The sequence below is a fragment of the Bos indicus genome, chromosome 4 (assembly GCF_029378745.1).
Source record: "Bos indicus isolate NIAB-ARS_2022 breed Sahiwal x Tharparkar chromosome 4, NIAB-ARS_B.indTharparkar_mat_pri_1.0, whole genome shotgun sequence".
Taxonomy (NCBI): domain Eukaryota; kingdom Metazoa; phylum Chordata; class Mammalia; order Artiodactyla; family Bovidae; genus Bos; species Bos indicus.
The window spans coordinates 88,396,851-88,413,225 of NC_091763.1; the positions used below are offsets into that span (position 1 = coordinate 88,396,851).

The window sequence follows — 16,375 nt, forward strand, 5'->3', positions numbered from 1 at the left end:
GCACTGTTTATAATAGCCAGGACATGGAAGCAACCTAGATGTCCATCAGCAGATGAATGGATAAGAAAGCGGTGGTACATATACACAATGGAGTATTACTCAGCCATTAAAAAGAATACATTTGAATCAGTTCTAATGAGGTGGATGAAACTGGAGCCTATTATACAGAGTGAAGTAAGCCAGAAGGAAAAACACCAATACAGTATACTAACGCATATATACGGAATTTAGAAAGATGGTAACAATAACCCTGTGTACGAGACAGCAAAAGGGACACTGATGTATAGAACAGTCTTATGGACTCTGTGGGAGAGGGTGAGGGTGGGAAGATTTGGGAGAATGGCATTGAAACATGTAAAATATCATGTAAGAAACGAGATGCCAGTCCAGGTTCGATGCACGATACTGGATGCTTGGGGCTAGAGCACTGGGACGACCCAGAGAGATGGTATGGAGAGGGAGGAGGGAGGAGGGTTCAGGATGGGGAACACATGTATACATGTGGTGGATTCATTTTGATATTTGGCAAAACTAATACAATTATGTAAAGTTTAAAAATAAAATAAAATTAAAAAAAAAAAAGAAGAGGTGGCAAGAATACACAGAAGAACTATACAAAAAAGATCTTCACGATCCAGATAATCACGATGGTGTGATCACTCACCTAGAGCCAGGCATCCTGGAATGTGAAATCAAGTGGGCCTTAGGGAAGCATCACTAAGAACAAAGCTAGTAGAGGTGATGGAATTCCAGTTGAGCTATTTCAAATCCTGAAAGATGATGCTGTCAAAATGCTGCACTCAATATGTCAGCACATTTGGAAAACTCAGCAGTGGCCACAGGACTGGAAAAGGTCAGTTTTCATTCCAGTCCCACAGAAAGGCAATGCCAAAGAATGTTCAAACTACTGCACAATTGCACTTATCGCACACACTAGTAAAGTAATGCTCAAAATTCTCCAAGCCAGGCTTCAGCAATACGTGAACTGTGAACTTCCAGACATTCAAGCTGGTTTTAGAAGAGGCAGAGGAAACAGAGATCAAATTGCCAACATCCACTGGATGATAGAAAAAGCAAGAGAGTTCCAAAAAAACATCTATTTCTGCTTTATTGACTATGCCAAAGCCTTTGACTGTGTGGATCATAATAAACTGTGGAAAATTCTGAAAGAGATGGGAATACCAGACCACCTGACCTGCCTCTTGAGAAACCTGTATGTAGGTCAGGAAGCAACAGTTCGAACTGGACATGGAACAAGAGACTGGTTTCAAATAGGAAAAGGAGTACGTCAAGGCTGTTTATTGTCACCCTGCTTATTTAACTTATATGCAGAGTACATCATGAGAAATGCTGGGCTGGAGGAAGCACAAGCTGGAATCAAGATTGCCTGGAGAAATATCAATAACCTCAGATATGCAGATGACACCACCCTTATTGCAGAAAGTGAAGAACTAAAGAGCCTCTTGATGAAAGTGAAAGAGGAGACTGAAAAAGTTGGCTTAAAGTTCAACATTCAGAAAACAAAGATCATGGCATCCGGCCCCATCACTTCATGGCAAATAGATGGGGAAACAGTGGCTGACTTTATTTTTTGGGGCCCCAAAATCACTGCAGATGGTGATTGCAGCCATGAAATTAAAAGATGCTTACTCCTGGAAGAAAGTTATGACCAACCTAGTTCAGTTCAGTTGCTCAGTCATGTCCGACTCTTTGCAACCCCATGAACTGCAGCACGCCAGGCCTCCCTGTCGATCACCAACTCCCAGAGTTCACCCAAACCCATGTCCATTGAGTCAGTGATGCCATCCAATCATCTCATCCTCTGTCGTCCCCTTCTCCTCCTGCCCTCAATCTTTCCCAGCATCAGGGTCTTTTCAAATGACCAACCTATACAGCATATGAAAAAGCAGAGACATTACTTTGTCAATAAAGGTCGTCTGGTCAAGGCTATGGTTTTTCCAATAGTCATGTATGGATGTGACAGTTGGACTATAAAGAAAGCTGAGTGCCGAAGAACTGATGCTTTTGAACTGTGGTGTTGGAGAAGACTCTTGAGAGTCCATTGGACGGCAAGGAGATCCAACCAGTCCATTCTAAAGGAGATCAGTTCTGGGTGTTCATTGGTAGGACTGATGTTGAAGCTGAAACTCCAATACTTTGGCCACCTGATGCGAAGAGCTGACTCATCTGAAAAGACTCTGATGCTGGGAAAGATTGAGGGCAGGAGGAGAAGGGGACAGCAGAGGATGAGATGGTTGGATGGCATCACCGACTCAATGGACATGGGTTTGGGTGGACTCCTCGAGTTGGTGATGGACAGGGAGGCCTGGTGTGCTGCGGTTCATGGGATTGCAAACAGTTGGACAGGACTGAGCGACTGAACTGAACTGATGCGAAGAGCTGACTCATTTGAAAAGACCCTGATGTTTGGAAAAATTGAAGGCAGGAGGAGAAGGGGACGACAGAGTATGAGATGGTTAGATGGCATCACCGACTCAATGGACATAAGTTTGGGTAAACTCCAGAAGTTGGTGATGGAGAGGGAGGCCTGGCATGCTGTGGTTCACGGAGTCGCAAAGAGTCGGACACAACTGAGCAACTGAACTGTATATGTCAAGGCTGTATATGTCACCCTGCTTATTTAACTTCTATGCAGAGTACATCATAGGAAATGCTGGATGAATAACAAGCTGGAATCCAGATTGCCAGGAGAAATATCAACCTCAGACAGCAGATGATTCTACTCTAATGGCAGAAAGTAAAGAGGAACTAAAGAGCTTCTTGATGAGGGTAAAAGAAAGTGAAAAGGCTGGCCGGAAACTCAACATTCAAACATCTAAGATCATGGCATCCGGTCCCATCACTTCATGGCAAATAGAAAAGTGGAAGCAGTGACAGATTTTATTTTCTTGGGCTCCAAAAAAACTGTAGACGGTAACTGTAACTATGAAATTAAGACGCTTGCTTCTCAGAAGGAAAGCTATCACAAACCTTAACACCATAATAAAAAGCAGAGACATTACTTTACCAACAAAGGCCCATCTAGTCAAAGCTATAGTTTTTCCAGTAGTCACATACAGATGTGAGAGTTGGACAATAAAGAAGGCTGAATGCCAAAGCATAGATGCTTTCAAACTGTGGTGCTGGAGAAGACTCTTGAGAGTTCTTTGGACTGCAGGAGATCAAACCAGTCAATCCTAAAGGAAATCAGTCCTGAATATTCATTGGAAGGACTGATGCTGAAGCTGAAGCTCCAATACATTGGCCACCTGATGCAAAGACCTGACTCACTGGAAAAGACCCTGATGCCTGGGAAGATAGAGTGCAGGAAGAGTAGAGGATGGCAGAGAATGAGATTGTTAAGATAGCATCACTGACTCAAGGGATATGAATCTGAGCAAACTCAGGGAGATAGTAAAGGACAGGGAAGCTTGTTGTGTTGCAGTTCATGGGGCTGCAAAGAATCAGAAATGACATAGTGACTGAACAACAACATAGGCACATAAAAACAGCTAGAAAATATTGACAAGGAGAGTAATGAGGGACTTGTATGCTGTGCTTAGTCGCTCAGTCTTGTCTAACTCTTTGAGTGATCCATGGACTGTAGCCCGCCAGGCTCCTCTGTCCATAGAGATTCTTCAGGCAAGAATACTGGAGTGGGTTGCCATGCCCTTCTCCAGGGGATCTTCCAATCCAGGGATCGAACCCTGGTTTCCCACAATACAGGCAGATTCTTTACCGTCTGAGTCACCAGTGAAGCCCAATGAGGGACTTAAAACTAATCAAACTGTATCATCGTTATAAAGCTATACTAACTAAAAATTCTATACACTGACAAAAAAATTAAAAAAAAAAAAAAGAATGTAGAAATGGAGCTAAGTACATCTGATAATGTGGTAAATTACTGGGGTAGCATTTCAAATAGGTATGGAAAAATGAACTGCTCAATAAGTAGTGTCATGGCCATTTGTATTATAAAAATGTAATACTATGACTCTTGTTTTCCAAAGTCACTTCCAGAAAGATCAAAGATAATAGGTATAAAATAAAACAACAGATGTACTAGGACAATGTGAGTAAATACTCTCGCAATTCTGAACTAAGACAGTATTAAATAAAAACTTGATACACTTGAAAGACTATCGCATTTAACTACACAATATTAAAAACCTATGCAATGACCAAAAATATTTCTGTCAAAAAATAAAATGATGACTGCTGAAAAATATTTTAGTATAAAATTACTATTCCTAAATAGTTTTCAGGTCACTAAAAAAAAGCAAATAATTCAATAGAAAAACGGTCTATAGACAATAACAGGTAATTACAGAAGAAATATAAATGACCAACAGACTCAAAAAGATAACTTCTTCAGAAACTACAATGAGATTTTTTTTCACCAGTGAAATGGTCAAATGCAAAAAAGATTTTAAACTCTAATGTTCATGCAACTAGACAGTTTCACAATAACTGTTTTGGAAGACAATTAAGCAGTATCCATTACTATTTTTTAATGCTCATGCTCTCTGACTTCATTTCTTAGAGTTTACTCTATAGAGATACCTAGAAAGGATACACAGAAATAATATTTGAATGTTCATTACAACACTGTTTCAAAGGCAAAAACATAGAAAGTAAAAATACCCATGGTTTTGAGTTGAACTGTGTGTCTCCCTAAAAAAATACACTGATGTACTATCCCTGCTGCTGCTACTGCTGCTAAGTCACTTCAGTCGTGTCCAACTCTGTGCGACCCCACAGACGGCAGCCCACCAGGCTCCCCCGTCCCTGGGATTCTCCAGGCAAGAACACTGGAGTGGGTTGCCATTTCCTTCTCCAATGCATGAAAGTGAAAAGTGATAGTGAAGTCGCTCAGTCGTGTCCGACCCTCAGTGACCCCATGGACTGCAGCCCACCAGGCTCCTCCGTCCATGAGATTTTCCAGGCAAGAGTACTGGAGTGAGGTGCCATTGCCTTCTCGGGTACTATCCCTAACCCCTGTTTATCTGTGAACATGACCATATATCAAGAGATTCTTTGCAGATGTAATCGAATTAAGATGAGTTAGGGCTGACACTAGTCCAATAACTGGTTTCCTTACACAAAAAGACAGAGAAACAGACAAGTAGAGAACAAAAAGAGAATCCTGTCATGATTACACAGGTAGAGACTGGAGTCATGAAAGTATAAGCCAAAGAATATAAAGAATGGTCAGCAGATGCCAGAAGCTAGGAGATGTATGGGACAGATCCTCTCTCAGGGCTGCCAAAAGGAACCAATCCTGCCAACACCTTGATTTTGGACTTCTAGCCTCTAAATATGTAAGAGATTAAATTTGTTTTTTAAGCCACACAGTTTGCGGTATCCTGTTACACTAGCCCTAGAACACTGTTACAGAGGTTAGTAAGTTATAAGGAATACATAAAATATAGGATGCAGTAATAAAAAGGATGCAACCAATATAAATGAACATGGCAATATCTGAAAGATACAAAATATAAGTGAAAAAGTTAACCTGCAGAATACCATTTTCTGGTAATTTATAAAGAAAGCATCTTTCTTCCCTTTAAACTCCTTACTGAAATTTATCCTTGTCAAATGCTGGTCAAGTCAAATATGGGCTAGACTGCCTACCTCTTTATCTTCACAGGCATTGATACCTTCACAGATCTACTTCCACTCCTAAGGCCTCGATAATAAGCATTACACAAAGGATTCCAACAGCTCTAATCTTTTCTAATTTCTACTATGGAGCCATTTCCACAAGGAGGTTCTGCTGTCATCTTGAATTCAGAGTCAACCAAATATTGCCATTATTTTCTTCACTATACTTCAAGAATATAGCTTTGGAATAGAACTAGATTTTTTTGTTGTTGTTTGTTTGGAATGGAACTAGATTTTATGGACAGTGATCCTGGACTGACTGACAGTGGCTGCATGTAGGAATACACTGAGTGAATCAGAAACCCCATCGTGACAAAGTAGGAAAAATCACTGTGAGTGATAGGTGGTATCTGCCATGAGAACTAAGGCCAAGTATTTACTCATTCTTTTTCTGTTCTAGACGTCACTACAATTCAGGTTCCTTAGCCAGGCCAGGTCTGGTCTGCTAAGATAATGAATAAGAAAATATTTAGTAAACGTTAAAGCTCAAGAATTTCCCTGGTGGCTAAGCCGTAAAGAATACACCTGCAATGTAAGAGACATGGGTTTGATGCCTGGGTTGGGAAGATCCCCTGGAGAAGGAAATGGCAACTCACTCCACTATTCTTTCCTGTGAGATCCATGGATACAGGAGCCTGGCAGGCTACGGTCCATGGGATCGCAAGAGTCAGACAAGACTTAACGACTAAACCACAACCACAAAGTGTTACTCAATTATTCTTATGAATAAGAATTTCCAGTTTTCCCCATTTCTAGATACTTCCTATCTTGACGTTGAGTCAAAATCTTTGTGACTTCTCCCTTTATATGTCCAGTTATGCGTTTGGTCGCTCAGTCGTGTCCGACTCTTTGTGGCCCCATGGACTGTAGTCCTCCAGACTCCTCTGTCCATGGAACTTCCCAGGTAAGAATACTGGAGCAGGTTGCCATTTCCTACTCCAGAGGACCTTCCTGACCCAAGGATCAACCCCGCATCTCTTCTGTCTCCTACACTGGCAGGCAGATTCGTTAGGACTGTGCCACCTAGGGAGCATGACTTCTCCCTACTTAGGGACTAAAGCTCAATCCCTAGGTCTGACATTCAAGGTCTTCTCTAAAATCTGGCTGCAATTTATCCTTCAAACTTATCATTCAGTATCTCCTCAAGCAAATACCATTCTTAATTCTAGCCAAGCCAGTCTATTCAGTATTTTCAAATACTTCCTGCAAATTTTCTACTCCACAGTTGCTCACACATTTCCCTACACTTGAACTGAATGGCTTCTTGTTCTGACATAAATTCTACAGGCCATTCAAGACATCATGCTCAAGCCCCATAAAGATGTATTAAAACTCACAGTGATATACCTACTTCTTCTAATATTCAAAACTTTACACTGGCTTGCAAAACTATCTTGATGTGCATAATTTTTGTCTTCCCTGCCTACTTAGTAAAGAACTAAGAGGTAAAGACTACATCTTCCTTGCCCTTTTCATGTATTCCAAGATACTGAGGCAAGTCCTTGATTCTTGATCACGATGATATTTTATTAATAAAAATAGAGGAAATCATTTGATTAGCTTCATGAACTGCATACAAATCAATCAGCTCCTTTACTACTATGAAATTTCTTAGGTATTTCAGTTTGGAGAGAGAATTTCACTTAAATTTATTTTGGAACCAAACAAATGACAAACAACTTCACTTCTATTTTAACACTTAAAAATACTAGATACTTTTAGCTTCTCCAAGTTTAACACAAAAGTTTTAACTTTAAAACACTTCATTGTCCTAAAGTTACTGTGTATTTGTTTGATGATAATTTTTTTAAGGCATTTTACTTTCCCAGATGTCTTCTGTATTTCTCTTTGTTTCAATTTACCTGGTCTTTAATGAGTACTCCTTTTACAGAGATAGACTTCTATAGCAATCTTCAGGTCAAGTAAAAAATAAGTTAAAAAGCAAAATCACCATGGCAGACAAACTGAGGAGCCAAGGACACTGAAAACAATTAAACTATTATAACAGACAGTCATACCAACTGAAATATGAAGTTACTCCAAACCGTTCATTGGATTCTATTTTCTAAAGAGAACTTTCTTAGATCCACCTCCTCCACATTACACCAGTTATTTGGTCTCTTAAAAAAAAAAAATTCATAAATTCCTTTATAACACATCGTAAAGTGAAACTGGTGTTTTCTAATAATTTTACTCTCTTATATTAACACTATAATGATGTAATCCTCTTTACTTCCAAGAATACTGATGTAGATACAATAAATAAAAACAATACATTTTTGTTACACTACGTTTATGAATACAGTCAAATATTCCAAACATTTTCTAATTAGTAAACAACATTTAACACTTAAAAAATAGCAGATCATTCAGTCACATGGCAGTAAGAATTTTATTTATGTTAGCAATATATATTAGTCTGGACAAGACTGTATGAACTTGTTTTGTTTCCAGAATCTTTACAGTGATATTAATAATGCTGAGTTCTAAACTGTTAGATCAAAGCTATGACTCTCAGAATATTTACAACGAAACTGAACTCTTACCTGCTCTTATAAACCTCAAGTCTTAGTCTCCCTAAAATAACCAAGTCGGTTCACTATAACTATTGAGTTTAACACTTAAAAACTAAAAACTGAAAGAAAAAGCAAATTATTTTTAACCTTATATAATAAGCAATAAAGGGTAATATCAAACTATCATATCACTAATACAGTGTCACGTAAGAAATAAGGTTCTAGATGGAATTGGTGAACGAAATATTGGACTTGGTAACTCCATCTTAATTAAAAGGCATACTTATAGTAATATAAAAATGCCTTGTAATAAAAATAAATAATAATAATAATAATTCAAAGTTAAGAGCTGATTATTCCATTACTAATGCTGTTTAATTCTGTTAACCCTGGTCTTTCTGAGGTAAGATGCCTATTAAATTGTGATGCTAAAGAAAAAGTGAGTTAGAAATGGGAATCTGCAATGAAATGGTTTTAGATGATCTACCTTGCACTTAGATAATCAATCTTGCACTTAGATATATATTATCTTTGTCTCCACTGTGCAAAACAGAAATATGCCAAGGTTAACAGAAGAGCTGATCTTTCTCTGCTAGAGTCCCTGGCAACTAGAATATTTAGAGTGGTAGAACATTAAAGGTGGAAAGACTGTGGTGTGTTCTGTCCAACCACTCAGTTTCAGATCAGGAAAGTGGTCAGGAAAGTTAGGAAGGTGGAGATTTTTGTTCACATTCATAATTAATCAGTGGCAGAGCATGGACAAAAACCCAGGAACTCCTCTTATACAAGTATCCCCTCTTCCCTTTCCGGTCAGCAACCAGAAGGGCTAAGGTTACCCAGAAATTCCTCAAATAGATTTGTTCCAGCTGCTGCTTAACTCTTATTTACATACTCTATAATGTATTGACTTTCAGCCAAAATGTTAGAATTAACTTACCTAAATCAAAACAAATGTAATATACAGTTAAAGATTTTACTTTAAAACCTCCCTGCCAGTAACAAGAAATCTAAACCAAGCAGTCAACAGTATTAATGACAACATTCTTTCACATGCTTCTCTAAACTCCCAAAACACTTTATAAGCAGCAGGCATTCTAACTGCTTTACACACATCACTGTACTATTCTCTGAAATTGTTGGCTAAGTTCATTTTACAAATATAGACACTAAGGCTTATACTTGTGAAGAAGTCTGCCTATACTACAGACCTAAGAATAATAAGAAACAGGATAGACAAACCCTGATCTGCTGGATTCTTCTAAATTTCCTGTGCTTACAGCCTATCCTGTATGAAATTCACTTTTGTATGTACCTTTTTTCCTCTTCACTAGCTTAGGTTGTCTTCCTGTCTTTGTCTCTTCCAAATCCAAATCCCATGAATTTTAACCTTTTCCCTCCTAACATAAAACTCAAGGTGAAACATATTCCCAAAACTAACTTCCCTCCGGGACTGCCTCAATTTAGGCCTTCATCAAGACAATGATCTCTCTAGGCACCTCTCCCTCTAAACCTATGTAAGAATTTAGAACAGAAACAAAGTTAACTGTTGGACAGCTACTGCTACCAACCATATTAGTTAAGCAGAAGAATTAAACCGCTTTATTCTCCTAATAAATGAAGAACAAAGTCCAGATACCATGCGCATTAGAAACTGAAGGTTTTAACAACCTGATCAAGCAATGAGAAAAGCTGAATGAACTAAGGAGTATACAAGCTAACTATTTTAATTTTGCAATCAAGAAGTATGCAGTGATCTATATGCTGGTTATTATCAAAATTATATAAGACTGTAGATGTAAAGTCTAATCTCACAGAATTACACACAGGGTGAGAAAAAAAATACACAAAAATTAAAAGACAATAATAAGCAAGTTAAAACAAGTGCTAAGGAACTAAAAATAAATAAATAAACATTAAAATTAGTTAATTAAAATGTCTTCTTAAATATCACTAAAAAACAAACCAAGTGAATATGCAGGGAATGGTAGCAGTCAATAATATTTCTAACCCCAATCCAAATGGGAGATGATTGCTGAGAGATAGTATAGATTTTGTTTTTTCCCCAATTCTTAATATTATCCTTGAATAAGGAACATATATACATGTTTACCTCTTCTTGGCAAGAGGGCTATACTCTTTATAGAAAATAATTAATCACATGACATAAAAGGCAAAAGAACAAAACAAGATTTAATGATCTTGTGTTTAACCCTTAATTGTTCTAAGAAAATACTAACAGCTATGAACTGCACTAGAACTATTAACTTTATGTAAAAGTATATTAACATATATTTATATATGGCTTTAAATGAAACCTCAGCTTTCTCAAAATCTATTTGTAAAAACTGTGGTAAAACTATAGATTTACTGAAGATTCACATCCTCCATGAAAACAATCACCAACTTAGAGTTTCACTAACATCTAGGCATATTTACACATAGTGACACATGCATGTTTCTACATACTTTTTCTGCCAATTGTTTTATACGTGCCTCTTCCCCAGTTTCCTTCTCTCATGCCCTCTAAGGGGGATGAAATTCTATTGGAGTCTTTTTGTCCTTGATCCCACCAGCACTGGTTTAATTCATACCCTCATCATATTTCATGGAGCTTATTGTAAACATGTATCTGACCTCCTTTGCCTCCAATCCTTCTATAGTGACTCCACCTTCCTCCTCAAACTTTAAAAGTCAATCTGATCTTGTGGTATACCACTAATCAGTGCAATACTTCCTCAACTACATCTCTCTTACATCCACATCTATGAAATATGCATTGTTATTTTAAGGGGATAGAGAAGTGGCATCCTGAAAGAGCTCAACTTTAATAAATCACAGAATATGGGCCAAAAATGGAGGGAAAACCTATTAACATTTCCAACATGCTTCAGGATCACCCTATTAGAAAACTGTGAATTTCAGCAATGATTCTCAAACTGTGATGTAACTTAGTCTCTATTAAGCTTGCTAAAAACAGAAATGCCAAAGTTCCACCTCAGACCAACGAATCTGAATATTATCTAGGAATCTGACCTAGCCATACACATTTGTAATAATCTCCCAATGATTCCAACACACATGTAAACCTGAGAACCCCTCTTGCTCCATAACATATTATCTGTAGGTCCCCTGACTTTCCCAAGCTGTTTCATACTTCTCACAACTTGGGAGGAACAGCTGACCCTCTGAATTTCTAGATATGAAGGACTGACTGACAGGGACTTGAGCATTCAATGACGACTATACTTTCTAGACTTAAATATTCAAGTACTGACCATTCTAAAATGCTTTTACTCATCCTCTCTTGTGATCACCTAAACCTTTATAAAAATAACAACATCCACACATTTATGGACAGTCCTTCTGATACACACAACCACCCAATGAGATGTATCCCTATTCTAGAAATGAGAAAACCAATTCTAGGACAGGGGGCTTAAGAAACTTATCCAAATTGACACTATGAATTTAAACCCCGGACTGCTGATTACAAACCCAGGATATTTTCCATTGTAACATGCAGTGTCTTACCAGTCACTGTGAAGTACTGATGTACTTAGCAGTTTACACATTAGTTTCTTTATCTAGATTCAGTAAGCTCCCTGAGGGGACACATCAACTCTGATTTTGACCTCAACAATTAGCTACTCAATACTAATTTGCTGAGTGAAAGAAGGAATGAAACTCGTGAGAGCTAGGACTGTAACTACTCCAGCTTCATTTTCTTGAAAATTCTTAGAGCTCTGATTGCACTTCTTGCTTAACAAATTTGGTCTGACCTGTATATCTCACTGCGTGATTTTTTTTTTTTTTAATGAGACAAAATATTTCAGTAATGTACAAAATACTGCAAGGTCAGCAAAGCGGGGGTGGGGGTGGGGGGGGGACTATTTCAGAAATTAAGATCTCATTCTTTACTGTCTAATAATGGGAGACTTCAAATATTAATCTTTGCAGCCATTTCATTCAACAAGAGCAGGTAACTCCAACAGTGTGGTTCTAAATGACAGAAATCCATTCTTTATCTATCACTGTATTCTTACACGTCTGTCATTTCTTTTGACACCAGTGAACATTATAGGAAATGCAGAGCAATTAGTCAGTATGCTTGTGTATAAATGTAATGTCCCTCCCTGCCTAATGTGTCTGGTATGTAACACATAGTACAACTACTTCCTTTTCTGAGACAGATTATATAACATAAGTAGTATACCAGAAAACTTTTTTAAAAAACTTTTCATTTGCAGATAATGTCACCTTCAAATTGCTGGAGATTTTCCTAAGTTGAAAATATGCACAAATTAGGGCTGCTTTAAGAATCTTACACTTTAATTGTATCAGCTTCCAGTGGAAAAATAAAAGTGATTATTCCTTTAACACCACTTTTAAATAGATAACAAGAAAAAAACTTCTAAAACAACATGATGTAGTGGAAAGTACAACACAACAGGCATCAGGAGTCCTGCTTTTCTAGTTTTGGCTACATTACTAAATTGCTGTGAGACAGAGGGCTCACCGGCTCAGTTATTTTGTTTGTTTAAAAAGTGTGTGGGGAGAGTGAAGAGGGGGCTTGACTGTCTTCACAGCTGTTTTCCCAAATCCTGATTTTAAGCCACCTCCCTCACTTTATTCTAATCAGGTTGAAACACATCTGCAAAAAAGTAATGATTCAATCTCCTACCAGGTGGAACAGGATACAAAGGGTAAACTCCTAGAAAGTTAACAATTAATCTAGTAACTTCCCAGAACTTGTCTAATCCTAACTTCTTAAACAAGCAGGTGCAGTCTGGGTGACACATTTAACATTAGGAAGGAAAACTGTAAAAGGTACAGCTCTGTTGACATTTCCCTCGGTGGTTCCGGGGTGCCAGTGGCACAGACTCTGAGGTGTTAACCAGTAAAGTGGGGAGAAAGGGACCCGAAAAGCGTTTCAACAGTCTCAACCACAGCTCAACTCAGCCACCCCAATAAGATGCAGGCTGACAAGGCCTACCCCACAGAGCACAACCTCCCCACCCCCAGAAGCGCCAGCAGCCAATGTAATGAATGCTTCCGTCAACAACACATTCCCCTTCCCACAGCAGAGCTGCTGGCTCCAACCGGCCATCTGGAGTTGGAACAGGCCGCACAGCACCGACCTAAGACCCATTCTCAGATCCCAAAAGGCCAAGAACTACTGGAGATCGCGGTTCCCCTGAGCTTGGTTCTGGGAGAGCAGCATCTCCCATCAATGCAAACAAACAACAACAAAAACAGTGGAGAGGAGAGAGAAACCAGGCCTGAGCGAGACTGCTGGAGAAATAAACCTCGTTTCTCTGCAGTGGGGAGCAGTAGCACTACATGCCCTCGGTTCTAAACCGATGCACTCGACTTCATTCTTTCCTGAGATCCTCAAGGGAGAATAAAAGACCTTACGGCCCGATTCATTCATATCTAGGTTTCGGTCCCCGACCCACCCACTCCTGAAACCGTTGGCATTGTGAAGGAAAGTACCCCCACATCGGGGTCGGAGGAGAAGCGAGAGACAGTCCAGGAGCCCAGTCACTACGACCAAGCAGCTCCTGTAAAAAGATCCCCGCGAGGCCTGACAGCAAAGTCTGAACAAGCAGCAGAGGCACGGAACCGGGACCAAGCGAGCAGGGCTCCAGGACAGGCTGAGGACCTGACACTTCCCTGCTCCCCGGGCAGGTCCTAGAGGCGGCCTCCGGCCCGCACTGCCCGCACCCAGGGAGCCGGGTCAGAGAGAGGCCTGGCCGGCAGTCCGACCCTCCCCGCGCCGCTCCCGCCTCCTTCCCCGCTCCCACTTCCCGGCGCTCCCTCCCGAGCCCCGGAGGCTAAGGTCGGGGGCGGCGATGCGGGTCTCAGCCACTGACCACACATTTCTTGCCGAGGAAGGTGAAGAGGGACTCGTTCTCCTGCGGGGTGAGCAGCAGGGACCCCACGTTGGTGACCCTCCGCGGCGGCGGCGGCTGCTGCTGGCCGGAGCTCATGGTTTCGCCGGCGGGGTAGGGAGGCCAGGGCCGTCTCCTCCGGCGAGTGGGCGAGCGCTCGTTCCCCTTCTGGGTGACAGGGGCGGGAGGAGGGGAATCAGAGGCGTAGCATCTCGCAGCTCCTCCGGCGCAGGGAGGAGGCCACGGAAGGAGGAGCCGACGGCGGGCCGCTGTGAGAAAGGGAAGCTCCCCGTTCCCGCCGGGGTAGGCTCTGGCCGGATGGTCGTTGTCCTCGCACTCCGGCGACTGCGCTAAACTCCCAACTCCTCCCCCAACCTTCCTTCGGCGGCAGTGGCGGCGGCGGCGGCAACGGCCTCACAATCCAACATGGCAGCGGGGTACGGGCGAGACCACAGGACGCGAGACGCGGGGGAGCGCGCCGGAAACGCGCGGCTGCGGGCCGGCCCCGGGAGGAACCCCACCTCCCCACGCCGCGCCTGGCTTCGCCTACCCGGCCCGAGGCCACGCCCACTTCCGGCTGAGGCGCGGGCTACGAGCGCCCTGCGGTCTGACGCGGGGCCGTGGGTCCGTCGCAGCCTTTGGCGTCCGAACTCGTTCCTCGGATAGTCTTCTTCTACAGAGGTTTGAAGAGAGGAGGTGGCTCGTCTCCGCCACCGAGGTGTCATCCCTTCTTCTGAGACGCACACCTTTGCGGAGCATCAGTGCAGACCCAGGTCTCCGTCCCCGAAATAGCTTTTTTCTGAGGCGCGACTGCCAGATTTTCTAGCTCCTGTCAGAAAGTTCTGGAAGTTGCAGACGGAAAATGGGAGAAGGGACGCCCTTCCCTGTGTTCCTCGCCAGGTCGCTCAGAGCCGCAGGTGCCTGCGGTTTCTCAGACTTTGTCCCAACTTCAACAGTGGAAATGGATGAATAGGCCTCTGCCAGGATTGTGGAAGAGACCTTGTTGATGGACGTTCCTAAAAAGCAAAGGCACTTAGAAAAGGTTTCTACTGCCCGCTGCTATTTCTCAAAAGGATAAATGTATTTGTAACGTTGCAGTTCAGGTTCGTTTCTCTATGGGTCCTCCACACACTTCCCCTGATGTTTTACGAATTGAAAAATACTTCTTTTTTCCCTCCTCATGTTGTTCTTTCTCTCAAACACCAAAGGCCTTGTTTTCTCTTTATCCAAAGCGAATGTACCCATTTAGAGATGTCACTCAGAAAAATACATCTAAATCCTTAGAAGTAAATCCCAGGAATCTTTTAAAAATTTATATTCAATATTGGAAACTACCTAGGGTAACTCCCTTTGTTCAGTAGGTTAAACACTAGACAGCTGTCTTAAAACGAAGTTTGGTAATATGGAGATGATAAATAAACACTGTTCTGAATTATAGAATAAGCATCTCCACTTTAAACAAATTAGCATTTATTGCATAATCGTTACTTACCATCATGTTTGCTTATTATTAAACAGCGTATGTTAAACTCAAGACATCTATCCTTTGACAAATGAAAGTTGATAAAACTATTTGATTTTAATATTTCTGAAAGCTCCCAATACAAATCTTGGGTGTACTAAACAGATTGTTAAGCCATTATAAATACTCTTTAAAAATATTATTAGAAAATTAAAATGAAGGCTGCCTTAATGAAATTAACTGAATGGAAATAAATCTAAAAGGAAAATGTAATCATAGTTCTATGAGTCCTCACATAAAATATGGATATGTCAAAGTTACCTTGGTTTACAGTGTTAGGGAAAAAAGTGATTTCGAGAAAGCAGGCAGACTTTTCGTAAAATAATTAGGTTTGGAAATTCAGAAATATAAACAAGGAGTTGCCGTTGAACTTAACTAACAAACTTAGAAGCTGAATCAGTTTGTCTCGTATCAAAAGTGAGATTCCTATAATTTAAAGCCGCAGTGACAGTGGAAAGCATTATAAATTACTGAGAAGTATAGATTAGAGCCCTAATATTTTCAAACCTATGAACCAGGATAGTAACAAAAGTATAGGCTTCAGATAGTCCTAAATTGGAGTTCTTGTGCAGCCATTATAGCTTTATGGACTTTGGCCAAGTTGCTGTTCTGAGTTTGTTTCCTCATCCATAAAGTGAAAATAATTTTTATTTAATAAAGGTGTAGGATAAACATAATTAAACCTACTTCTGAGTTATGAAATTTACCAACATAGCATGTGTAAAGAACCTGGTAGAGAGTGGTTAGTCGAATACTATTTGTCCTCTCATTGATCATCGTTG

General features: G+C 40.6%; 1 protein-coding gene across 3 annotated transcripts in view; it reads right to left on the reverse strand.

The window, feature by feature from the left end:
* WASL (WASP like actin nucleation promoting factor) overlaps nt 1–14,490 on the reverse strand; it is an 81,452-nt gene extending 66,962 nt beyond the window's left edge. For 2 of the 3 annotated variants that reach the window (XM_070788081.1, XM_070788080.1), the window contains exon 1: nt 14,054–14,490. In XM_070788081.1, the coding sequence (XP_070644182.1) occupies nt 14,054–14,170 (117 nt within the window). In that variant the 5' untranslated portion in view covers nt 14,171–14,490. The remainder of the gene's footprint in view (nt 1–14,053) is intronic. The other variant, XM_019959014.2, reaches the window with a different exon arrangement.
* Nucleotides 14,491–16,375: the final 1,885 nt, after the last annotated feature.